Genomic DNA, 27673 nt, shown 5'->3' on the forward strand with positions numbered 1-27673 from the left:
TTACAACAAAAATTACCGATAACCTGAATTTACCAAGAAAGTTTATACTCAGTAAGGAAAAATTTATTACACTTGAGGAAAATCTTTAAAAAACAAAATGCTTTGCAGTTAAACTATCTGGAAAATAAAACTTATGTGGAACCCCTCTTGACCAAACAAGACGGATAAATGAAGGATTGTTTTACCTGCAAAGTCCTCAGATCAGTTGTTAGAAGTCAAGGTAGTGTGCTAAATGTTTGTCAATAAAAGACTAATAGATTAACCTACTGCAGAAAGGAAAGTGCTAGTAATAAGAAACTACCCAACCACAACAGTAGACCAAATAGGATGGGTTTAAAAAACTTTATTCCAAACAATTACCCAAAAGTATGTTAACTCTGAAACATTTAACAGATTTCACTTAACTCAGTCACAAAACTCAAAATATTAAACAAAAATAGCTTTATGTGCTTAACTACTTTTAAAAATGAAATTTTAAGAGGAAACATGTAGACACTCCCATATAATTTGGGAACCATTAAGCAACAAATATTAAGCAAAAAGCACTAAAAACTAAAAATTCTCAAATTTCGAGAGAATGCCTGTTCAAGTCTTTGATATGCATTTATTTGCACATGAGAAAACAAATATTTTAAAAGAAACCAGATTTGAGTGCTTACCCTTTCTTCACATAATCTGTCCACCCTTCATTTTATGACTGCATACCCCTCACTCTACCATACTTCTTAGTTCAACATGATTGGCTTCACTGAAGTAAGCCCTATAGATCCCATTTCATATATCCCATCTACTGCCATCATTCCCTTACATGTTTGCACAGCCTTATACCAAGTATCACCATTGTAATTGAGCTGGGGAACTTCAGGTATCCAAAGGCAACTATATATACACAATAGTGTTTATTGCACAGTTCACAATATGTAGCAGGTGATTACAGAGCCAACCATATTAAGATGTGTATCAATCAACTATTTAGACAAAAATATCAACTTCATCTCTAAGCACAAATGAAACAAAGACACAAATATGCCACCATATAAAGGTTGTGTTTATTCTGTGGTGCAGTCCTGAAGGCTCATACCACTCTAACCATGTCAAATACAGAATCTATAATATTTCTGGTGGCATCAGACAAAAAGTATGACACAGAAGTGTCTTGCGCTCATGAGCTGTTTGTGCCACATATGTAACAGAAAGGCCACTTTTAAAGCTTTTCAGATAGTTATTCAATCATGTTTGCCTTTTCAAAATTATTACCACAGTAGTTCACACTGAAGGTAAAAACAATAGTTAGAATTTCTTAACAATTTTGACTTAAAGTTCAAAGTTGTTGGTTACAAGTTCTGTTCAATTGTTTTGTCAAATTTAAGAAGTCTATAGGACAACACAAAACCATCTCTGGTAATGTATTTGCAGTTTGGTCTTCAAAAGCTGTAAAAAGTAACAAATAAAAAAAATACTGAGTTAAAACGATTAAAAATATTTACTAATAATTGTTTTCTAAATGCCACTTATTTGAGACAGCAGAAACCAAAGCCTTTTCCTTAGAATTCTCACTTCACTTATATTTCACAAAAGTGCTTTAGAACTTAGATTTCTACCACCTGCATGGAGTGTAAAGACAGAAGCAAGCCCAGCAGAAAGAAGGCCCAATGGAGTCCACTCCAGGCTAGTTCACCTGAGGAGCTAGACATGCCCGTGAGTGCTCAGGGGCACACATGTGAAGGGGGGTAGCGAGTCAGGCACCAAGGTGTCTTCTTCGTTTCTGAAACTCAATTCCCTTCAAATCCTAACTCTGTAATAGGCCAAAGGATGCTACTCACATTTATTTGGTGTCAAATTCTTTTTTCTGAAATCCTTACATCTGCACCTTAAATCATCTAAAATAAACTACTATATCCGGCAAAACATTATCAAACAGAGCTGCTATTTAGCTTCCTTACTGTCTAGCTCTAAGCTAATGCTTAATATGCCTCCTAATCCTTTACGGTTGGAAGAAGGATCTTCACTTTACTTAACCAGTCATACTGCATTTAGAGGTAAACAGTGTTTTTGGACTATTTGCCCAGAAATTTCGAGTAAACTACCAGTTGAGGCTCTGAGTTTATTTTGGTAAGAGCACATATTCACATGCAATTACCCAGAAAGATGAAAAACTAGTTAGTAAGAAACCTACCTACTGTCATGTCAGAAGCTGGAAAACAATCTTAACTACACAGTATTTACAGATTGGGGCTATTAAAGGATTCATAAACCACTTTTCCAGGCTATTTCTTATACTTCATTAGTTATTAAACTGGTGTATGAGTCACTTTGCCTTATCTTGAAAAGATATCTTAATATTTTCTGATTTTGACAATTAAGTTTTTGTTAACTATGGGATGAGTATGTGATCTGGCTATTATCACTTCTAGAATACAAAATAACCCTTTAAATGTCTGTGGAGCATATGCTCTCAAACTGTCTTATTATTTAAATGACACAATGGTAAACTGGGTTCCCAAAAATGTCAAAATCCTAAGAAGTCTTTATTTCCAAGAGTAAAATAAAAGATAGCTAATAATGTGGAGTGAAAGCTATCCTGAGCCTTTTACCCCTCCCTAACATTTAGAAACTGGGGGGAATCTAGGATTGCATTAATTAACTTCTAAAATAAAATTTTATGGAAGTGTTTATTTTTAAAAGGAGAGTTTCAAGAGAACAAGATGCTTGACTAGGACATACTACTAAATGAAAAAAAAAAAATCCCAAAGCCCTTTGCTAAGTTGGCACCAATAATTCAATGAAACCAAGCTAATTAGAGTTTGATCTCTACATGCAACATGAACCTTCTTAAAAGGATGAAAGACCTGTAACAAAAATAACCTATCCATCTTTTGGCAAATGAAATAAGTGAAATTAACCTAAGTATACTTTGGAAGGTTGAAGGTCACATTCAGAATTAAACAGAAAACTTTCAAACCAAGAAAGCAAAATGGGAACTTTCATTAGCTGCTTGATTCTACTATGTTGAAATGGAAATGATATAGATAATGACTATACAACAGGTGCTTAGTTTTAAAACCAGTACAAGCAATTTATCATGAAAAGTCTATACCTCGTAAGCTGTTTTTCTCTTGAGTTCTGCCCCTTTGTCATATGCTTGGGTTTTATGAAGACTATCCATTGTAACTGCTGAGAGCAGAGAAGCAAGACATGGAGTAAAGTAAGCTTGAGAAATCCCAGGGCTTAGGGGCCTTTTCCCTGGCTGGTCCTGGCCATTTATGTTCCAATACAGAAGGTTTAGACTGTTTTGAGAAAAGGAATCATATGTTGGGTATTAGGCTCCCTATCAAAGGCCATCAGATGGACAGCTATTTAGCAGGTAATTGGCCTACAGTTCTTGGATAATGATTTTTAAAAAGCAAAACAAAAAACCTTAAACTTTCCCACTGAAACCTTTTATTCTGTTTTTGTTTAAGGAAAACAGCTTTGCCCATAACTCACTGTGGCCTGGACTTAAGACACCAACTTGTAGTTGGCCAATTAGGAAAGAGGCCAAACTGCATTCTTCTTAGGCATTCAGTTAATAAATGGCACTTAACTGATGATTTTTTTTCATATAATCTTTAACAAGAACTCATAAGTCGCATTGATTATGCCCCAAGAGATGAGGGACCGATGGTAATTCAGATGGGCACCCCTGAAAAGATTTGTCACTTTCCTGTCCCGTTCTAGCCAGATTTTTTTGAAAACCTTGGGGAAAGACTGAAATTCCCCACCAATCTGAGACTGTATGCGAGTTTTTACAACATTAACTGGAAAAAACAAGAATCCCAACATGGCACCCAAAAGACCTCCACAGATAAAATCGTTGACCAAATTAGCACTGTGAGACGTTGCGGTAGGCAGATGCTCCTTAATGGGACCTCGAAGGCCAAAAAAAAGGACATTGCTGATTCCATTGCGGAAAAGAATGGGCACCAAGCCTCGATAATACTCTCTAATTCCGTGGTATTTTAGGGCCTTGAAAGCCTGGTAAGTGTTTGTAAATTTGTCATGATGCTTGTGGTCTTGAAGCAATGTCTGAACTCTTTCTAATGGAGTGAAAATTGCTTCTGTTGTCCCTGCCAGTACTGCTGCCACGCTGCGGGTTGCAAACTCCGGAGCACTGACATGCTTGCGGAGAAGGCAGGATAAATCCTCATACAGACCAAACATAAGTGCCAGTGTGGTTGTTTTTTGCATTAACGGGGGAAGCATTCCACGATATAAGTTTCGAAATCCATCCCTCCTCAACTGAAGTATCGCATCCCGGGTTTTGAGGCCATATAGTTGTTGCCGAAAAAGGACCTTCTGAACAGGAAATGTGATTGCTACATTGTTGAAAGCTGCACAGCAGCCACACAAGTAATGCTTCATTTCACCAAAATTTGTGATGTGAGGTGATACATCTTGTTTTGAAGATTTTAGAATTGGTGGCCTCTTGTCATGAGCTTCTGAATCCATCATGTTGCTTAAGATTTTTATTCTTCATGAAGAATTTTTTTTAACCTACAAATAATAAATATGGTTAAATCTTTTTTATAGAGAGCTAAACACATGGAATTCTCCCCAATCCCTCCTCTAATTTTTGGACAGTACTACTCTTTCCTTTTTAGACTAGATCAGTGGTCTTAGCATTTTCAGAGGACTCCTGAAGGTCCCTCAGATCCTTCTGGGAGGCCAGGAGAGTCCTCTCTTTTCCAGCTAGACATCTATGTGAGGCTGGATTGTCGGCATATACTCTAACCAAAACAACTTATCACAACAGACCGAATGCAGGAGGAGACATGAGACTTCACCTATCTTTTTTCCATTTTTTTTTCATTTCAGCATATTATGGGGGTACAAATGTTAAGGTTATGTATATTGCCCATGCCCCTCCCGCCCCCCTTCACCTATCTTTTTAAGTCAGACATGAAAGAGGCTTGGAAAACTGTAAAACATTCTTCTCATTAAAAAAAAAATTGTGAGGGAAAAAGTTATTTTTCACAAAAATGTGTTATATTAACATGTAATGTGTTTATCATTACCTTAAAATTAATATCTTTATTTTAAATTCCTAAGACCTTGAATACCAATTTACATAAACAAAAACTCTTTGGAGCCCACAATAATTTAAGAGTATAAATGAGTTCTAAGACCAAAAAATTTTGAGAGCCACTAAACTAGTTCATAAGTATTGGCTATGCTACATAACATATCCATTGTGCTACTGAAATAGACTCAAAGTCCTTCCCATGAGAAATAAAATAGCAAGACACACACTCATTCTTTCTATTAATACTTATTTAGTACCTACCATGAACTAAGTCCTCTGCTAAGTGCTAGAGATTCAAAGACAAGGCACTGATAAACTAACAGGAGAATCTGCCAAGGTAAACAATTATACCACACTGTGATACTTCTATGATAAATATGTGCTGTGAGTACATTGGTAAGGGACACCAGACACGGATCTGGGGAGGTGGAGGTGTGGGAGAATGGGCTCGAGGAAGGCCTGCAGGTATGTATCATGCACTATATTTTTATATATTTAATTCTCAAAACAACTCCATAAAGTATTATTTTTCCCAGTTTTACAAATGAATAAAACCAATATTCTCCTTTGTCCAAGGTATAGCTAGTAACTGGTGGGAATGGTATTTTGAAATGAAGTCTGACTCCAAGGTTCACATCTCTGCTGTGAACCACAGATGGCAATGATTTTGGGAGGGTGCACTGGGATAAGAGGTGGTTATATCAGATAATGCTGAAAAAATGTTTGAAGCCTAAATGGATAGGCTTAGCTTACTGAGTGGAACTAAGACAAAGTCCTATCCTTAGAATACATCTGCTTCCATAAAATGCAATCTTTCCTTGGCAGTTATCTAAATCTGACCCCCATCACCACCAAAAAAAAAGAAAACCAAACAAATAGTTGAATCATCCAGAACAATTCCTACATTCCAGGGATGGTCCTGGAAAATCACCTTTATTTGGGGACATGATAATTTTCTATTTTAGATGCATCAGTCTTAGTATCTTTAAATTGACTTTAATTCCTCAACATGTAAGAGACCACGTTTAACTACAACTCAACAAAATATCAAATAATCTGATTAAAAGATAGACAAATGACTTGAACAAACATTTCTTCAAAGATAATACACAAACTGGAAAGATGCTCAACATCACTAATCATTAGAGAAATACAAATCAAAACCACAGGGAGCTATCATCTCACACCTATTAGGATGGCCACTATCAAAACCCTCCCAGAAAAAGACAAGTGTTGGTGAGGATGTGGAGAAGTTGGAACACTTATGAACTGCTAGTGGGTTCATAAAATGATATAACCGCTATGGAAAACAGTATGGTAGTTCCTCAAAAAATTAAAAATAGTAGATATGATCCAGCAACCCCACTTTTGAGTATATATCCAAAATAATTGAAAGGAGAGTCTATATATATATAAAAACATATACCCATGTTCACTGCAGCACTATTCACAATGGCCAAGAGGCAAAAGCAACCCTAACCACATTTAAGTGTTTTAATGGGGAAATAAAATACCAAAATAGGTCATAGGAACCATCTACGTCTTTGATGACAAAAAACTGTCAAGTTCCTCATGGTTTTGGCTGGGCGCAATGGCTCACGCCTATAATCCTAGCACTCTGGAAGGCCGAGGTGGGAGGATTGCACAAGGTCAGGAGTTCGAAACCAGCCTGAGCAAGAGTGAGACCCCCATCTCTACTAAAAGTTCCTTATGTTTTTTCCTCCCCATATCACACATGTGTTGCTGTAAACTGCTAAACATTAAGGACAAAAGATATTAAAGAAAAACATAATCACTGTCAAGGTAAATTAAGAGTACATAACTCACACACAGACACACAGAAAAAATCCAGAAAGCATCAGTGTTTGATTGAGGAGCTTATACCTGCAGGAGCCACAGATAGGTAGCATAAAACTTGGGGTTTTATGCAAGTTTATTACACACAACCATAATTTTCCTTCGAAGAATACAGCTTAAGAAAATGATTTACACAAGATGTACATAAAAATTCAACCATAAGATAGTCCCAGCAACACTCTTAATGGCAAATATTAAAAATGAAATGCTCAACAAGGGACACACTGCATAAATGAGGATGTACCCAAATGATGAGACATTATACAGTCATTAGAAATAAAGGAGTATTAGGCCTGGTGCGGGAGCTCACACTTCTAGCACTCTGGGAGACCAAGGCGGTAGGATCACTTGAGGCCATGAGTGTGAGGCTACAGTGAGCTATGATCACACCACTGTGCTTCAGTTTGGGCAACAGAGACCCTGTCTCAAAAGATAATTCTCCATCTCAAAAAAAAAAGTATTTAAGGTTCAGTATGGTATCAATTTTGAATTTTTAGTGTTTATGAAATGTAGGTAATAGTGAGTCTTTTATTTGATCAATAAACAGTATTACAGAAAAAAGCAAACAAAAAAGGAGAATACTTTTGTATGATCAGTATTATGGCACAATCCTATTTTTATCAAAATATATACATATTAAAAAAGCTACAGTGAGTGGTTTATCTAAATTTTCTAACTTTATAATGCTATAATCTCCTTTTTCATATTTTTCAAGTAAACCTGTCTCAATTTATTCAACTATTTTCAAAAGCCAAAGATTTCTCCCTAACTCATTCTATGAAGCCAGTGTCACCTGATACCAAAGCCAGGAAAGGACACAACAAAAAAAGAAAACTACAGTCAATATCCCTTCTGAACATAGATGCAAAAATCCTCAACAAAATACCAGGAAACCAAATTCAACAGCACATCCAAAACAAAACAATCCACCATGATCAAATGAGATTCATCCTAGGTATGCCAGAATGGTTCGATATATGCATATTAATAAATCTGATTCACCACATAAACAATTATAAAACAGACCATATGATTATCTCAACAAATACAGAAAAAGCAGTTGATAAAATCCAGCACCTCTTCATTATAAAAACCCTCAACAAAATAGGCATAGAAAGAACACATCTTAAAATAGTAAAAGCCATATATATAACAAACCTGCGGCTAACATCATACTGAATGGAGAAAAGTTAAAAACATTCCCCCTAAGAACCGGAGCAAGACAAGGATACCCACTGTCACCACTTCTATTCAACACAGTATTGGAAGTCCACACCAGAGCAATTAGGCAAGAGAAAGAAATAAAAGGCATCCAAATGGAGAAAGAGGAGGTCAAACTATCCCTGTCTGCCAACAATATGATCTTACACTAAAAAAACCCTAAAAATTCCACCAAAAGACTCTTAGAATTGATAAATAAATTCAGTGAAGTTTCAGGTTACAAAATTAATGTAGGCAAATCAGTAACATTTCCACAAACTAGTAACAGTCAAGCTGAGAGCCAAATAAAAAACTCAATACCATTTACAGTAGCTACAAAGAAAATAAAATACCTAAGGATATACTTAACTAAGGAGGCAAAAATTCTCTACAAGGAAACTGCAAAACACTGATGAAAGAAATTGCAGATGACCCAACCAAATTTTAAAAATCCCATGCTCATGGATTGGAAAAATCAACATTGTTAAAATGTCTATACTGCCCAAAGTGATTTACAGATTCAAGGCAATTCTCATCAAAATTCCAATGTCATTTCTCACAGATCTAGAAAAAATAATCCTAAACTTCATATAGAACCAAAAGACCCCAAATAGTCAAAGCAATTCTAAGCAAAAAGAAGAAATCTGGAATCATCACATGACTTGACCTCAAATTATACTACAAGGCTATAATAACCAAAATAGCATGGTAACTGGTATAAAGGTAGACATGCAGACTGATGGAACAGGAGAGAGAACCCAGAAATAAAACCACATAGCTACAACAAATTTTTGACAAAGCAGACAAAAACATACACTAAGGACAGCCTATTCAATAAATGGTGCTGGAAAAACTGGACAGCCACATGTGTAGAATGAAACTGGATCCCTAGCTCTTGACTTATACAAAAGTTAACTCAAGAAGACTTAAAGATTTAAATGTAAGACCTGAAACCATAAAAATCCTAGAAGAAAATATAGGAAAAACTCTTCTAGACATTGGCCTAGGAAAAGAATTTATGAGTGAGACTCCAAAAGTAAATACAGCAACAACAGAAGTAAATAAATGGGACTTAATTGAACAAAAACAAATCAGCAGGAAAAAACCAAACATCCTCATCAAAAAGTGGGCAAAAGACATGAACAGACTCTTCTCAAAAGAAGGTAAACAAATGGCCAACATACAAAAAAATGCTCAACATCACTATCAGGGAAATGCAAATGAAAACTACAATGAGATACCACCTTACCCTTGTCAGAATCACCATTATTAACAAGTCAAAAAACAATAGATGTTGGTGAGGTTGTGGTAAAAAGAGAAAGCTTATATACTGTTGGTGGGAATGTAAACTTGTACAACCACTACAGAAAGCAGTATGGAGATTCCTCAAAAAACTAAAAGTGGACCTATGCTTCGATTAAGCAATCCCACTACTGAGTATGTACCCAAAGGAAAAGAAGTCATTTTACCAAAAAGATACCTGCACCAGAATGTTATCACAGCACAGTTCACAACTGCAAAGATATGGAATCAATCTGAGTACCCATTAACTAATAATGGGTTAAAAAAATGTGGCATATATATACTATGGAGTACTACTCAGCCATAAAAAGAAATGAAATGTCTTTTGCACCAACCTGGATGTAACTGGAGACCATTATCGTCAGTGAAATATCTCAAGAATGGAGAAACAGATAACACATGTGCTCACTTATAAGTGAGAGCTAAACAAAGGATATATATGGTCATAAATGGCTGTAATGAACACTGGAATCTAAGGAGGAGGGAAGGTGAGACACGGTGAGGGATAAAAGTCTACCCATTCAGTACAATGTACATTATTTAGTGACAAGTATACTGAAAGCCCTGACTTCAGCATGATACAATTTATCCACATAACAAAAAATTGTAAATTTTTAGGAAATAAAGGTAGAGATAACGACAATAATGAAGGTCTAATCAGGACAACAAAGGCCAAAGTGACAGATGAGAAAGTTCCAAAGTGACCTAAAGCAAACTGCTTCACCCCTGAGCCTCAGTTTCCACATTAATAAAGTAGGACAATATAATTCCTCCTTCAAGGTTAGAGTGAAAATGTATGGCAGGTACCTATGTCAGGGGAGATAAGACATGCACATAATCAGGCTGCAGGGTGATAAATGCAATAATGGAAGCATGTACACGGCATCAAGGCCCCATTGAGCAGGGAGTCATTAACTAGCTGCCTGGAGGGAAACACAGGCAGGATACAACCGTGGGGCTTTGAAAACTGAATAGGTGTTGCTATGTACATAAGGGTGAAGCCTATTTTAGCTAAAGGAGCAGCAGTATCGCATTTTTGAGGAATTACTAGTGCATGTCCTGTGGCAGCACATCACAGATGGAGAAGAATGAGTAGTTCATGAAGATGGAGAAGCGGGCTAGGACCCTCAGGAAAATGCTAAGACCCTCTGACACTACTGAACCTTTTTTTCTTTCTCATGTGAAGCAAATGGAAATAAATTTTTCTTAAGTATATTACACCAAGATCTGTGTGTCCCTTTCCCACATATATAGATTATTAAGAAATGTAAACATTTCTACAGTCTATGGCCTAACGCCTCTTTGTTTGGTGTTTGAACTGACTTGCTGTCTCACTTCTGTTAGAAAAGAAAAACTTGCCCTCATTTTAGAAGAATTATGGCTACAGGTCATTGCAGGCCCAAAGTGAACCCAAGGAAGGTAATAAAAGGACTCAGGAAACTCTTTTCCCATAAGAAATCACCTGGTTGTACCCAGAGAGCTGAGCAATGGCAGGGCCTAAATCTTTCATTGCCTACTCCTCTGACCAGGTGAGCCACACCACCTCTGAGGCCTCAAACATTTTGTTCATTTGAAGAAACCTGTTTTGAAAATGTGTTCCACTGCAATTTAAACAAAGAGGAATGATTTCCAATTTTGGTAGGTACTAATATAGGTAGATGAAGTCACCTGGTATGCTCAATGAAGAGATACCAGATTCCTTGGAATTAGGCCATTTATAGATCCAGTAACAAGGAAAAAAATCATTTAAATAAAAATTCACAAAAGAAATGTGTATTTAAGTGACTAGTGGGAAAATAAAGCTATAAATCAATTAAATACACAGACAGCCTCTCCTCCAGGCTTGCTGGCCTACTCAGGTCTTTGTCTCTCACCTAAACTAGTGCAAAGGCCCCTGGAAGAGTCTACCTGACTCTGGTCACACTTACCTGCCCCCTATTACCTACCCTCTTCCATACTATCCATCATTTTAAAGACAAAAAGAACACTACTGAGTGAAAAAATGAGGTGTACAATAATGTATTTTGGAATCTAGTATCAACAGAGATACCTCAGTGTTCAGAGTACTCTACTGCACAGTACTCCACTGATAGCACTATATAATTTATCCTGTCTTCCATTTATGGTTGCTGGGTTTTTTTTGCTTTTAAACAGGCAACCTGTACCTATACCTGGATGAACTATTTTGCTACCTAAAATTTTTAAATAAAATTCAGCATCGTTCATTTTCATTGACCATTTTAGTTTCTTTTACTACAAGTTTTCACATGTATTCACCATTTTTCACTTTGTTTTTCTTATTGATAAGTAAAATATCTTTGGATTTGAAGAAAATCAGTCCTACTTATATTAATAAAATTGTGACAAATACTTTCCCCACTTGGTCTACATCATTTTGTGATACTGAAGATCTTAATTTGGATAGTAAATCAATCTTGACTTCTAGAATTTATGTCCTCCTTAGAAGGTCTTCATTATCCCAAAATTATAAACAAGTCATCCCGGCTTCCTTCTACAATTGCTGCGGTTTCATTTATCATCTATAGTATAATCTCACTGGAATTTCAGTATCAGGAGTGAGGCAAAGATAAGAGATTGCTAACGCTGCCAGGTGCAATGGCATGGCACACACATGTAATCCCAGGTCCTTGGAAGGCTGAGGCATGAGGATCACTTGAGCCCAGAAGTTTGGGCTGCAGTGAGCTGACTGTGCCACTGTACCCCAGCCTGGGCGACAGAGTGATACTGTGTCTCTTAAAAAAAAAAAAAAAGAGAGAGAGTCTCCTGCCAACAGCCTCTCCTGCCCAGCTGCAGCCTCAGCCCTGGTGCCGCCATGCCCAAGTGCCCCAAGTGTGACAAGGAGGTGTACTTCGCTGAGCAGGGGACCTCTCTGGGCAAGGACTGGCATCGGCCCTGCCTGAAATGTGGGAAGACGCTCACCTCTGGGGGTCACGCCAAGCATGAAGGCAAGCCCTATTGCAACCACCCTTGCTACTCTGCCATGTTTGGGCCCAAAGGCTTTGGGCGGGGTGGAGCTGAGTCACACTTCCAAGTAAACCCAGGTTGTGGAGCCCCCTTTCCCACCTGCTGGGATGCTGTTCAGGCTGATGCCAGGCCTTCCTCCAGACGCCCAGGGCCCCCTTGTGCCCCTCATGCCTTCAATAAACGTGACCATGTGGAAGAAAAACAAAAAAAAAAAAAAGAGAGAGACTGCCAGCATCACTGGTTCATGAACTTTGTTTTCACCAGTGGTCTGCATATCTAAACACCCATGGGCATTTCCATTTCTTTCTGCACTCTATTCTTTTCCACCAATAGTCTAGTATTAATATTTCTTCTCTAGTACTGACCTATTTTAACCTATTGCAGCATCAGAATGTATTTCATTATCTAGTAGGGCTTCCCCCTCTACTCTCACCAGAATTATAGTTTTCCTGGTTCTCTCACTTTATTCAGGTAAACTTCAGTGTATTTTTGTCATATTCCTCTCCAAAATCCTAATATTTTATGGTAGAAGTGTCTTTATATATAAATTTTAAAAACTGGTCACCTAGGCCGGGCGCTGTGGCTCACGCCTGTAATCCTAGCTCTTGGGAGGCCGAGGCGGGCGGATTGCTCAAGGTCAGGAGTTCAAAACCAGCCTGAGCAAGAGCGAGACCCCGTCTCTACTATAAAAAATAGAAAGAAATTAATTGGCCAACTGATATATATATAAAAAATTAGCCGGGCATGGTGGCACATGCCTGTAGTCCCAGCTACTCGGGAGGCTGAGGCAGGAGGATTGCTTGAGCCCAGGAGTTTGAGGTTGCTGTGAGCTAGGCTGACGCCACGGCACTCACTCTAGCCTGGACAACAAAGCGGAGACTCTGTCTCAAAAAAAAAAAAAAAAAAACTGGTCACCTTTTCAAAATTGAATCTTAACTTTACAAGGATATGATTTTACTTCCTATGTACTTATATCTTTTTACAAACTTTATAGCATTTAATTAACATTTTTTCTTTACATAGATCCTATTTCTTATATCTAAGTATTTTATCTTTTTGGTCATTATTATGAATGGGTTGCTTCTTTCTATTAATTTTCTAACTGGCTTTTATCTGTATATGAAAAAGCTACCAATTATTCTGTATTAAGGTTAAGAACCTACTAACTTATTGAATCCTCTCACTAATTCTCAGTTTTTTAGTGAATTTTAGTTTCCACAATATAAAATATCACTTACAAATAATTTTGCCTTCTTTTTATAATATACATCTTTCTTTTTTCTATTTTAGTAGACTGGCAGGTACTTCCTGAACAAAATTATAATAATAGTGGATAACCTCATATTTTTCTTGATGTTTGTGGGAATTCTCCTAGGGATTACCATTAAGTATGACGCTGGCTTTAGGTTTGAGAAAAGGGAGTGTTCATAATTCAAGTCCTAGTAGTTTCAAGTTTACATAGGGAATCAAATCATGACACAAAAATGTTCACTGATCAACTGACCCATAAAATATTTATTCCCCCCAAGTACCCCTCCCTGTTTTGCAAACATAAAGGATGTTTTCCCAGTACTATCATATAATTTCATCTTACAAATCATGCTAAAACCCCCACAACTTCATTCCATATTCATTTTAAAAATTAGTATAGCTACAATTATAACTTAAGCCCTTGTCCCCTACTATTTACTATGCAATTGTGTTTCCCATTAAAAATGGATTCCATTTTTCCAGTACTAATGATCAACTGATAATCTTAGAGAGTTTTAAATGTGAAGGAAATTATTTATTTTTGTTTTAATGAAGTTCAACCACCTCCACTAACTCAAGAATCTACCTTGAACTTAGGTCAATGCTTTTATTTTATTTTTTTTTTGGAAACAAGAGTCTTGCTCTGTTGCCTGGGCTCTAGTGCAGTGGTATGACCTCAGCTCACTGCAGCCTCCAATTCCTATACTCATGGGATCCTCCTGCCTCAGCCTCCCACGTAGCTGTGACTACAAGTGTGGGCTACCACGCCCGGCTAATTTTCCCAGTTTGTAGAGACAGGGTCTTGCTATTGTCCAGGCTGGTCTTAATCTCCTGGCCTCAAGCGATCCTTCTACTCAGGCCTCCCAAAATGCTGGGTCTATAGGCGTGAGCCACCATGCCTGGCCTCAAATACTTTTAGAGAGCTCCTGAGATAACCATACAGATACTAGAAATAGAGCCAGTGTAACATTTAAGAGTACAGCCTCTGGGACCTGCTCATTGCCTGGGGTTCAAATCCTAGCTCTAACACACATCTACTGTGCAACCTTTGATAAGTCACTGTCTCCATGGTTTAGTCTTGTGGTCCCCAAGCCCTGGGCTGTGTCCTATTAGAAACCAGGCTACACAGCAGGAGGTGAGTGGCTGGCAACCAAGCAAAGCTCCATCTGTATTTATAGCTGCTCCCCATTACTCACATCACCACCTGAGCTCTGCCTCCTGTCAGATCAGCAGGGGCATTAGATTTTCATAGGAGTGCAAACCCTACTGTAAGCGCACAAAGAATCTAGTTTGTGCAAGGTGGCGCTGAGGCAGTGATGCTAGCACTGGGGAATGTCTGCAAATACAGATTATCATTAGCAGAGAGGTTTGACTGCATAGAAACCATGATAAAATCAATTGCTTGCAAACTCATATCAAAACCCTATCAGTGAGTGGCAAGTTACAATGTAATAACAGAAGTGCACAATAAATGTAATGCGCTTGAATCATCCCAAAACCATCCTTCCCGACCCTGTCCACGGAAAAATTGTCTTCCATGAATCCAGTCACTCTTGACAAAAAGGTTGGGATCACTGGCTTAATCTCCTTGTTTATAAATTAGAGATGCTACCTATCTCACAGGCTCAATTGAGTTAATAATTAAGTTAACTCAATTGAGTTAATAACATGTAAGGCACCTAAAAGAGCACTCTGGAGTATATAGGTACCCAACAAGGGTGAGCTGTTTTTATTCTTTTCTGATGCCTTTATCTGGTGTATTAAGTTAGCCTATTTCTTTAATTACTTACCCTGGTAACATGGGAATGAATCCTAATTGGCCACAGTGAAATAGTCTTTTAACATACTGCTAAATTCCATTTACTAATATTTCATTTTGAAATTTCACTTTACTTTTCACAACAGATCAAGTTTTCAATTTTATTTTTTTATTTTTATTATTATTTTTTTGAGACAGAGTCTCACTCTGTTGCCCGGGCGAGAGTGCTGTGGCATCCCAGCCTAGCTCATAGCAACCTCAAACTCCTGGGCTCAAGCAATCCTTCTGCCTCAGCCTCCCAAGTAGCTGGGACTACAGGCATGCGCCACCATGCCCGGCTAATTTTTTCTATATATTTTTAGTTGGCCAATTAATTTCTTTCTATTTTTAGTAGAGACGGGGGTCTCGCTCTTGCTCAGGCTGGTTTCAAACTCCTGACCTCAAGCAATCCTCCCACCCCGGCCTCCCAGAGTGCTAGGATTACAGGGGTGAGCCATCGCACCCGGCCTAAGTTTTCAATTTTAGTACTATCTTCACATCAAGTTTCAGTGTCAGTGTTCCACTGGCTTTGTAGAACAAAAGTATTTGTGATTTTTTTCCTTCCTTATACTGTGAAATAATTTAAATCTTATCAAAATGATCTGTTTCTTGAGAGTTCAAAGAAATTACCTGTAATACCATCTGGGCTTGGTGTTTTGCCGGATGACAGCTTTTTGATAACTTTCCCAATTTCTTCCATTGTTATTGGTCTGTTAGGTTCTCTCTTCTGGAGTCAATATTGATAATTAGATTTCCTTAAAAATAAAAAATAAACCTGGTTTGATTTATAAACTTGCTATTTTAAAATTATTTGTAACCTTGTATATTTATGCTCCCTTCTTTCTTGAGCAGAGTAACCAGTTTATCTAATTGATAACTCTCCCACTCCCAACAAAGAACCAGCTCTTGAATGACCAGTTTTGCTATTTCTCAGTTTAAAATGTTTTAAATTTGTTTTTCCTCTTTATCTCCTTTCCTGCTTTGTCTGGGCTTATTTTCTAAAAATTCCTAAGTTAGATGGTTATTTCAATTTATTCTTAAAAAAATTATTTTGTTTCATAATTTGTATTCAAGGCACTTTCATTTGGGCAAAACTCATTACTTTTTAAGCATTTTATTTACTTTTTGTTTTTCAGACAGAGTCTCACTTTGTTGCCCAGGCTAGAGTGAGTGCTGTGGCATCAGCCTAGCTCACAGCAACCTTAATCTCCTGGGCTCAAGCGATCCTACTGCCTCAGCCTCCCGAGTAGCTGGGACTACAGGCATGCGCCACCATGCCCGGCAAATTTTTTGTATATATACTTTTAGTTGGTCAACTAATTTCTATTTTAGTAGAGATGGGGGTGGGTGGGGGGGTGTCTCGCTCAGGCTGGTTTCGAACTCCTGACCTTGAGCAATCCGCCCGCCTCGGCCTCCCAGACTGCTAGGATTACAGGCGTGAGCCATCTCGCGGCCTACTTTTTAAGCATTTTATCTTACTCTAGTTGCTTATAAGTATCCTAAAATCTTTAGTTAGCCAGTTTAGTGTTGTTATTTACAATAAAAATAGGATTTTAAAAACAGGTCTCAGAACATTATCCATTCCTTCTCTCCCCTCCCTTCCTTAATGTACTGAGGTTTCAGGACTTAATATACTCAAATTTAAAATATGTTCTGCAGATGCTTGAGAAGTTTGTCAAGGTACTGAGTTTGATAATTATCATTTAGTCTACTTTTTTTTTTTACTGTTTCAGCCAAAAGTTAAAAGCTCTTCTTAGTATTACACTTACCATCAATCTAAGATTAACCAATATAGAAATGCTTGATACCTACATAATGCTTTGCACTTCAGTTTCAGAATTAAACAATGTTAAAATAAAAAAAAATGTAGATTAATGTACACATAATTACATAATATTGTGATAATTTATAAGTGTCAAAAACATTTCATTCTTCTGATCAATGAAAAAATATTACATTTTTACACACTAAACACATACATTTTAAATTCTAAAGTCACCACCTATAAGCTGTTTATATATGTTCTTTGACTATACAAATCAAGTTATTTGTGCATTTGAACAATAAAAACTGTTTATTTTTAATTTTTACTGGAGTGGTACTTGTATTACTTTAAAAAATTTTCCAAATTAAGGCCACCTCATTTAGTTTGTCATGACTGTCTGTAATAATGGAGACTATTACTAGCCAGTCATTTATTCACTGACATTACTATATACTGAGAGTCTCAGAATTAAAAAACAGGCCTAGATAGGAAAAAGAAATCTTATGAAACCCTCCCAGACTTCATAAAGCTTTTCCTCTAGTTTCATCCTACACACCAGAATGGCAGGAATAGGTTCTTTTTTTGAGACAGAGTCTCACTCTGTTGCGCCAGTGAGAGTGCTGTGGCGACAACCTAGCTCACAGCAACCTCAAACTCCTGGGCTCAAGGGATCCTGCCTCAGCCTCCCAAGTAGCTGGGACTACAGGCATGCACCACCATGCCCAGCTAATTTTTTTCTATGTATTTTTAGTTGGGCAATTAATTTCTATTTTTAGTAGAGACGGGGTCTCGCTCTTGCTCAGCTGGTCTCAAACTCCTGACCTTGAGCGATCCTCCTGTCTCAGCCTCCTAAAGTACTATGATTTACAGGCATGAGCCACTGCGCCCAGCCCAGGAATAGGTTCTTAATTTAGCAATAGAAGGATAGTGTGCACAGTATTCTGTGGAATGGAGTTTAGAACTTTGCATGTTTACCTATACTCTGAACATGGCTAAATTTCTTTGCTAAATCAATCTCTATATTTAAATCCTTTAACACTGACAAATCTTTGCAATTTATTGCAAAATTTATTTGCCATAACTTTACATTTGCTTGCTATCTAAAACACTCAACCTGTCTCAACTTAAGGAAGCAAAGTTATCCCGACTTTCAAGTAACTACAAGTGTCAAACTTCTGTGGTGTAAGAAAAGAGCCTAAAGTCTAAATACTCAGTGTAATTTGCTGCCTACATGGATAAGCAGGATCCAGTTATGATCCCAGCACAAAGGTCTTTGTGCAGAAACTGGGGAGAGGGTAACTGTAATTCTCAGAGGATATGAATTTCCACTAGTCAGCAGGTCTGAGTCAGCAATCAGAACAAGATCAACCTGCGTCTTGTCCTGGCTTATGACACTATCTTACCACTATAAATACAAAGCAATGTCTACAATTTAAAAATCCACTAATCTGAGCTTACTTTCATCTACCATACAAGAGACCAGATGAGTCAACTCCTCTCGGAGCTTATTTCCCCATAAAGAACAGCTGAGTTTTCTATAACAAACTGTTATTTTCCCCTGAGATGTGCAAAAGGTGATTCCTGTTCCAAAGTGCCTAACCTGTGCCCTGAACCACTATGGAACATGACGAGTCCTAGGCATTTTTGATTCCACAGAATCCTTTCAAAGCAAGGGCGGAGGCGACCCAAACTGGCAAGGTGACTATACATTTTGTTCAAGGGCTTCTGTTTCACAGATTACAGGTAGAGAAACAGAAGGTGGTAATTAAGACCAGCTGTATAGGGTGGTAAGGGGCAAAATAAAGGTTATGCATAGAGGGTAAATACAGCTGAAGCGTTGACATACTCCAACAAGCTAACCGTAACACCAAATAACTGGTACACGGACTAACAATTAACAACAACCCTGTCTCGGGAAAGCCTCGCACAACTGAGTTTCCTATAATGCACTGCAATATGGTGTCGCAGAAGCAGCACTGCAAGACTATGTGAGCGAACTTACCGTTCTCCAGGCGTCCATTTCCCCAACCTGTTAAAAGGGGTGCGGGGTGGACAACAAGATCACTAAGGCCCCTTTTGTCTCTGATACTCCAGAGTCAGGGGTCCCGGAGTGAGCAGGCCAGAATCCCAGGCTCCCGCTGGGCAGGACCCCTCCGCGGTGCCAGCGCCGCTCTCCCCAAATGCAGGGAAAGCCCGACCCCTCCCCGCCCCTGCTGTTCGTGAGCTCCGGGGAGGTGCCTGCGCCCTAATGAACGCACAGCCTCCTTCCCGGGAAAGCTCGCCCACACAGACACCGGCGGCAGGAGGGAGAGGGAGGAGGACGGAGAAGGCTCAGAAGTGGTTCCCCGCTCGCCGCCAGGGTGGGGCTCGCAGTCGCCGCCGGGGAAGCCGGCGCGCGGCTGAGCGGCGGGGCGCGCGCAGGACAGGGGTGAGCCCCAGGGTTGCCGGCCGCCCCCGCGGACCCTTCTTCACGCTGCGCGTCTCTCCAACTAGAGCCGGAGAGGAGCCCAGCGGCCCCCCGCCCCCCCACACTCACCCATCGCCCCAGGCGTCCCGCAAGACCGCGAGCGAGCAAGCGAGCCCGCAAGCCGGCGCCCGCGCAGGCGCAGACCGTGACCGACCCCGGTGCGGCGGGGCGTAAAGCGAGGCGCTCGGCGCCGCTCGGATCACGTGAGGAAGACGCCGCCCCGCCTCCTCTCCTGAAACCCGCGAACCGCCAAGCGACGCCCGCCTATTTCTGGCTGCCGACTGCCGCACCAGGGCAGGTAGAGGGTAACGCCATCACAGCTGCCGTCAGGCTTTGGGGCACCGCTAGACTGGAGCCCGTACTCTTGATGCTGTACGGTGGCCCCACAGTGCCAGAATCAGCCAACGCGTTTTTTAGCGCGATGCCTGCCGAAGGAGTCCAGGTATTCTCGGTTGCAGGTGGCGAGCACGTACGCGGAAGATTCGAAAGTGCCCTCCTGGTTCCTCTGGGTAGTGTTGGTTAGGTGACCTAAAACCTTCAGAGTGGCTTTTTGTCAGCTACGCAGACCGCAGTTGACAGAACACCTTGTGCGTGCTTTAAAACGTACAAATCACTTTTAAGCGCCTTTTCCTTTGAAGCTTAGAATACTTGCGGGGTCTTGGAAGGAGCACTGCACTGGGAGTTAGGAGGTCTGGGTCAAAGTCAGAGCTCTGACACTTCCTGGAAGTGTCCTTGGACAAGTCACCGGTCCCGAGTCCCAAATCCCTGTCTGAAAAATGTTACCCCTGCCTTGTACGGTGCATCCCTCAGCTGTTGTGAGAATCACGGGGAATAATGGTTCTGAGCCTCACCTGTAAACTGGAGTGCACACAACAGGTGTGAGGGGTTGAAGGAAGCAAAGGTCGGCCTGGAGAGGAGAGGTGCTTTAGGAGGCTTGTCAAATGTGGGAAGTGTATGCTCTTTACTTGGGGTTAGTCCAGCAGGTAACCCCACTAGAGTGCAGCGTTATTGGGGGATAAGGTCCTGGTGGGTGACTGTCCCTGCCCACTTCTCCCAAGAGCTCTTTGTAGACACTCCCAAAGTGTGTCTGGTCTGCCTAGCCCTGCCTCAGCTGCTGCGTGTAACTGCTGCTCTGGGTCTTGGTCACACTACTTCCTGTAACAGCAGACGCTGTGCTGCGGCACCTGCAGTGTGCCAGCTAGGGGATATAAAATCAAAATGAAACTCAGAAGCATGAGGGAGGGGACTTTCCCCTTGAAGGAGAACCCCCGGTGGCTTCATAAGGTAGGAGGCGTTTGAACTGGGCCTTGGAGGATGAATGGGTGGAATTTGGACTGAAGGAGAAAGTCATAAGTAGCAGGAGATAAGATTGTAAAGGTCAAGTGCTGGGGCCTGATAGTGCGAATCTGTCAATTGCAGGCACCTGGCATCTCATGAATGTGCAAGGGATAGATTTTGGACTCTACAGGATGATGACAAGGCTACACAATGGTTTAGAACAATTAATTGAGCAACAGTTGGAAAAGGCATTTACCTCAAAATTATGTTTGCCCTGTCTTGCGTGAATTCCTATTCAGATGTATTATTCAAAAAATAAATAAACCAGGCAGGCATCCAGCATGTTCATAAGCATAAATAATTAATTTCAGATTAGAATGGAGACGGGTATTCTCCTGTGGTAAAACCTGAACAGAAGGAAAAGATTGAAATTAAACACACAATTGGGGCCCAACAGACTCAAAAGAGTGAGAAAATCCCACTCAGGGCTGGCGTGGAGCCAGTCTGTTTCTTTTATGCTGCAGTATAGACTTCTGCCTCTCCAGCTCTTGGTTCCTTGTCAGAAACCCCCAGGTCCTTATTGGCTCTTCTTAGCATATGAATGTTTGAAATCAAAACCTTCTTTTTGGATTCAGGACCTGTCATAAAGTTAGCCCTTCATTTATGTCCTCTTCCACCCATTCTTTCATTCATTATTCAGCCCCTAAAAATGTTCTTCATATCCTCTGACCTAGGTGTGATCATGTCCCTCCACTTAAAAACCTCCGATGGTTCCCACTTGCTTCTCCAATAAATCGAAACCCCTTAACTTTGTGTATAGGGCTGTGTCCTGTCTCCTTTGCCCTATCTATCCACCTCCACCCCCAGATGCATTTTGTGCTTCAGCCACATGCAGTCTCTCAGTGTTTTTCAAATCCCAGTGTACATTAAGCCTGTTTTCCCCTTTCACAATTGAATCCTCACCAAACATGTCAGCTCTTCAAGGTCCTTTTCCCTTCTAGAAGCTGTCCCTGATCACCCCAGAAAAACTGATTTCTCTTGCCTCTGCCTTCTGATGGCACAGAGTTTGGAGTCCTTATGACATACTGTCCCAAGTTGTAGTCACTCATGAAGGTGACTCTTTCCCACTGCCAGCTCATGAGGGCAGAGCCGTCTTCCTGGTCCTCCAACTCAGTATTTGGCAAAAAGGGTGCTTAGTTGTTTGCCAAAATGAGATGCTGGTGGAGAACAGAGCTATTAAAAGGGAGGGTGTGGGTTCTTGGGTAAGAGACATGGGAATGTTGCAGATGGATCCTTGCTTAAGCACCCTCTATTTCCCCCCTCCCCAAAAAAATGCTTTCTAGAAAGTTGTCTGGTACCATCAGACTCCATGGGCCCTTAGGTCCACAAAAACAGCTTTATGCAATCTGTCAGTGGAGTCTCAGCTACTGTGAGTGACTGCCCAGAGGAGGTTACCTGAGGCCATCCTCTAACAAGGGGTCAGTGACCTTCCTTTCTCTTCAGCTCACTTTTCCCAGGCCCTTGCAATCATCTTCTGCGTCTATCTCTGCCACTCCCCTTCACAACTTGCGTACATTTTGTCCTCTGTGTCTAGAAGGCTCTGCTTGTTTTATGACAATATCTTGTTCATCCTTCATTGTTCAGTTCACACAGAGGCTTCTTGTTGCTACTGCCCCCACCTGACCTCACCACCTCATGCCACAGAGCCCCCCAGTGCTGTCAGCCCCGCCTTCCCTGCCCCACCCCATGACCTTGAACCGTGCAGTCTGTCTGTCCCCATGGCTGGTCTGTGAACTGCCTGTCTCCCTGCTTATTGCCTCTCTCCTGCTATAATCTAGCAACTCCTATGCATCTGTATCTATGACACATATGCCCGAGACCAGGGTTTTACCCACAAGCCTGTGAGATTGTTCTCTTCCATTTACTCATTCATGTATTTTAATGCTGGTGGGGACCTACTAAATCAGTGATTTGCAACCCCGTTTCTAATTAGAATCATCTGGGAAGTTTTAAAAATCAAAACCTGCCCCTCTGTCTGATTTAACTGGTTTGCAGTAGGACATGGGCCTTAGTATATTTTAAAAGGTCCCCAGGTGTGCTGAGGTTGAGACCAAAAGCACTTCCCCAATGTGCCTGAAGACAAGAATCTCCTGAATTTGGCCCAACAATGTGTGGTGGTTCGTAGATCTGCAGCTCCGCGTCACGCAGGAGTTTGTTAGAAGTGCAGGTTCACCGGGTGATCTGTGTGCACACGACAGAGTCAAAAACATTGACCTAAATTGTGCGTCCTAGAAGTTTGGTTAAAAACTAGATCACCAGTCTCCAAACAGACTAAATCAGAATTTCCAGGGGAGAGGCCAGTTGGCCTGTATGTATTTAACATCAGCCCTAGATGATTCTTCTCAGGTAATTTTGGGAACTAATAGCTTTAAACTGGCATCCAGACCCATAATAGTGGCCTAGAGTTTGAAACACAGGGTCCTGCGGGGCCCAGGAATGTGTGAGTGAGTGAGCCTGCAGCCCAGAGGGGAAATGATCAACATCGCTTGAGATAGGCATGTAGCAAGTGTTCTGAGTGTTGATAAGAGAGGGAAGTTGTCCAGCTGCGACCAGGGAAGGCTACCTGGAAGAGGTGACTAGGATTTAAACAATGGGGGTTCCAGAAAAAGCACAGGATGGAAAGAGACACCAGGTGGCTTGTTCTCCCTAACCTCATTTCTGTCCCCCAGTTTCGCCTTTCTCCCAGGCCTACCTACGAGCAAAGCCTGTGTCCCCTCGTAACTCTCCGGGTTCAGAGAAGCTGCTGACCTCTGGATAGGACTGAGGACACCTTACTTGGTGTCTGAGTGACACACTTGTGAAATACAAACACATTTTTATCAAGCAAGGGCCGAATCAATAAAACAAGAAACATTTGCACAATCGGGTGTGGGTTTCCCAAGCAGTTACGTGATAGTTATTGCCTCTGATTTTCGCATAATTTGTATGCTCAGAGAAGTCCTATGACCTACCTGAGCTGGGACTCCACATCCCTATTGTTTTGGTGAACAGAACTAGACAATCACAGCTGGGTCGTCGCTGCCTTCCTCTTTCCTGGCACTGTGCCCAGGTGGATGGTGAGCTGCAGGCAGTGGGCAGCCCAGCCCTTCCTCCTGGAGGAGTATCTCCTGAACCCTTGGTCACAAGACACCCCTGGGGAGTTTGTGAAACATATAGGCTCTTGCTTCTCACCTAAGACCTCCTGAATCAAAATCTCCCAGGGGAAAGGACTAGGAATCTGTATTTTTATAAGAGCCATGTGTAATCCTTGTGGTCAGGTAAGCTGGGGATGCCGTAAGGTTAGGATACTTGGGTTGGAGTCCTAGATCCACTACTTCCTGGTGATGTAGCTGCAGTAAAGCCTCAATATCCCCATCTGCAGAATGAGGGTCCTTCTTGGTGTTCATGTCCTCAGACCCTGAGGGAGGCCCCCAAGCATGGCCTCCAAGCATGATGGAAGCTCATTCTCCAGGTGTGGAGGGGGCAACAGAGCTCAGGGACTCAGAATGTCACCCTTGTATCTTGCTCTTGGGGCAGAAGGGACCACATAATTCCTTCTAGGTCCCACTCACCTCTGGGCTTTGATCTTCCTCTGAGGCCCCACCACTAAATTCAAATTCTGCTTTTCTTGGGTCACTTCCAAGAGTCAGTTTCTCATCTGCACAGGGAGCTGTCATCATAGGAGATGAAAGCATGTGTAATGTGAAGCACACACAGAGTAAGTCTGCCACAAATAGGACCTTTCGTCATTGCATCACCTAACAAGTACTTAGTGAGCACCTACTATGTGCCAGGAGCTCTCCTGGATCCCTGCTTGTGCAGAGTCTACATGCTAGTTATGTTCTAGTGGGTGAAGACAGACAATAATGAACACAATACATGTTTAATATTTAAACAATAAAGATGCACAGATTTAACATCTAAACAATAAAAACAACAAATAGGCTTCATATTGAAATAAATAAATGTAATTATTTAAATAGTAAATACAACAGATGCTTATTACTTAGATAATAACTGTAGCATGTTAGAATTAATTTAAATAACAAAGATGGGATATTAGAGGATGCCGGGGTGGGGGTGTGGAGAGCAATGCCAAGTACCGCTTGGACTTCCATCTGGAGAGAAAGAGGGCCGTAAGCTCTGAATCTTACTTCAGTGGATGCTCAGTGGCGCTGGAGCATTTATTGTTTGTAAAATGGACTCCCCTTTCACCTCCTACAGGAAGCCTGCCTAGCATCCCAGACCCTCGTTCCTTTGAAATCCTGTGACTACTGACTGCACTGGCTTACTGATTACACTTTGTTCTCATGCTGACCAACCTTATCTGCAGGCTGACCGTGCTAGAGTGTTAAGGGCACTCGCCCAACACTGCGTGTAATCTTTGCAATAGCCCTGCGAGACTGCTGCTTTTGCACCTCTTTGCAGTGGAGGAAACTTTTGCAGCTCACCCACATCACACAGCTGGAAAGGGATGGAGTTAGCCTGTGAACCTGAGCCGCATGGTACTGCCCAACCCTGATCAGTGTTCCTCTGCTCACCTGTCTCCAGCACCCCAGGAGGGCAGGGCTCCTTCTTAGCTTCTGTGGGTCTCCCCCCACCTGCCCAGAACCGCATTCTCACAGGGGCAGAGGGAGCTTCTGCTGATGGGAGGTAAGGGCATGCTGCTAGGGTGACACAACCAACTGTTCTGGTGTGTCCGGGACCATCCCTATTTAGCTCTGAGAATTCTGCATCCTGGAAAGTGTCTCAAGTAGGGACAGTTGGTCACCCCACAAGCAGAAACCAGACAGCCTCCTGTCCTACCCCCATGGGAAGCCTAAACTCAAACTGTTGTTGATGGAAGAGAATTGCTTAGTGTATGCCTGGCCTTTTAGACCAAATCCAAGTTGCTAACAGTCCTTTAATGTACCCAGACAGCTTTCCTTTGGGGACACTGCCAGACTCAGCCATGGAAGATAAACTGATGTCTCTCTGGAAGACAAGAAGTCATCATATCTAGCCTTTGACACAGTAGTGCGCCTTCTATGAATTTCTCCATATTTCTCTAAGAAATATGAGTAAAGATTTCTGAACAAAGATATTCCCTGCAGAGATGTTTACAAAAAAATCTTGAATAAGCTAACTAAATTAAGGTAGAAAATATCATACAGCTATGAAAAAAGATCATATCATAGGAGATTTAGTAACATGAAGGAAAAAGGACATGACACTATATTAAGTGGAAAATGGAGGGTATAAAACTATATAAACACAGCTTGAGCTCAATTTTGTTTAAAATAATTGTATATATGCATAGAGAAAAGACTGAGGAGATACTTCAGAATGTTAACAGGACTGTTTTTTGACATTAGGCACATTTTTATTTTCTTTATATTTTTCTGAAACACAAATGTCTCTAATACAAATACAAATTAATATGTAAAAAGTACATACTAATTTGATGATCAGGAAGTCAGTAACTTTAAAACAAAATTTTGCAAACTTTAATTCAGCCTGACCTTCCCTGTCAGTGGGCATGAATGAATGAACGGGCCTTTAGAGCACAATGTCGTGGAAAGAGCACTGGGTTGGAAGTCAGAGGGGACCTCTGGACTCTTGCCTACGCTAGGGTGCCCCTCCTCCCTGCATGAGGCCTGCCTCACATGCCACTTCTTCTGTCCCTTGTGCTAGAGCACATCATCCACCACTTCCCATTGCCTGCCTCTTCCTTCTCTGCACCTCAGTTTTGGCCTGGCAACTTGGAGGCCGTTTTTTCCTGTCTCGGGGACTGACTGTAATTCTCAAGGAAACCATAGGAGGGCACCAGAGCCACACTGGTGACTTCCTGCTGCCGGGTCGGACTGTGGCTCCTTTGGAAACTGTCCCCTAAAGCAAGAGACAACACTGGTCACTGCAGGACTAGGATGCTCCCCCTTAGGAGGGAGCCAGTGAGAAAAAAATGGGCTCATAAACTAAGATGAACCCTCCCAGCCCTACCCTAGTCGTCCCAGAGCTGTGTTGGCCATCCTAAAGCACCCCAAGCACGTGGACTTGTGTGGCCTTGAGCAAGCCTCTCCCTGCTGGGTGTCTGTGCAGAGAGGAAGGCATCTGGCATCCACCACTCCCTGTCGACTGCGGAGGGGTTTCCTGTGCTCAGCTTCCCCCTGTCACCAGCTCACCTGTCTGTTTCGTGCTCAGTTTGTTAAATTGAACTGAAACAGAAATACAAAACTCCCCCAGACATAAAACCCAGTCTAGAGGTGACCTTCTCTCCTTCCCTCGGCAGAGCACTGGCATTGCCCTCGGCCCCTGGGTCCCAACCAAGCTCAGAACGTTTTGTCACCAGGCCACGCCAGGGCTTGGCCCCCTGTGAACGCAGGCCTTCCCTCGGCATGTGGGGTTGGGGGAGGAAGGGTTGCTGATGCTCTGAGGGGCCTGCGAGCAGGAGGTGTGGGTTCTGGGCCGCTGGGATGTGGGAGGGAGGCGGGAGAGGTGGACCAAAGCCCTGGGGTCCTGGGGGAGGGCACAGGCCTGCTGGGGACAGAGGCCCACCTCCTTGGGAGGGATGGAGGAGAGGCAGGTGAGTTCCTGGGGGGAGGTGAGGCCAGAGAACCACTCCAGAGCAGGCTGGGGGACCCTGTGCCCTCTCGGGTTTCCACCTGTATGAGGGAGGTGCTTGGGCTGCAG

At 41.6% G+C, this 27673-nt stretch overlaps 1 protein-coding gene and 1 pseudogene across 3 annotated transcripts; one reads left to right on the top strand and one right to left on the bottom strand.

Annotated features, from left to right (window-relative positions):
• Positions 1-328: 328 nt before the first annotated feature.
• SLC25A51 (solute carrier family 25 member 51) lies at positions 329-20014 on the bottom strand. 3 transcript variants are annotated; one of them, XR_012922115.1, is made up of 4 exons: positions 19757-20014; positions 16086-16210; positions 3098-4533; positions 329-1431 (listed from the first exon to the last, which is right to left on the bottom strand). XR_012922115.1 is itself a non-coding variant. In XM_012769057.3 (3 exons), exon 3 carries the CDS (start codon positions 4489-4491, stop codon positions 3598-3600), a length of 894 nt encoding a protein of 297 aa, XP_012624511.1. In that variant the 5' UTR covers positions 4492-4533; positions 16086-16210; positions 19757-20014; the 3' UTR covers positions 329-3597. The 3 variants fall into 3 exon arrangements, 2 of the variants coding, with proteins under 2 accessions (XP_012624511.1, XP_012624513.1); XM_012769057.3 differs by having other exon boundaries at positions 329-4533; XM_012769059.3 differs by lacking the exon at positions 19757-20014 and adding an exon at positions 19223-19749 and having other exon boundaries at positions 329-4533.
• On the top strand, positions 12232-12686 carry LOC109731201 (cysteine-rich protein 2 pseudogene; annotated as a pseudogene).
• Positions 20015-27673: the final 7659 nt, after the last annotated feature.

The sequence above is a fragment of the Microcebus murinus genome, chromosome 12, assembly GCF_040939455.1.
Source record: "Microcebus murinus isolate Inina chromosome 12, M.murinus_Inina_mat1.0, whole genome shotgun sequence".
NCBI lineage: Eukaryota > Metazoa > Chordata > Mammalia > Primates > Cheirogaleidae > Microcebus > Microcebus murinus.

Excerpts from the sequence above, each read along its gene's own strand:
- SLC25A51 (XM_012769057.3), bottom strand. The coding sequence starts at position 4,491 with ATGATGGATTCAGAAGCTCATGACAAGAGGCCACCAATTCTAAAATCT.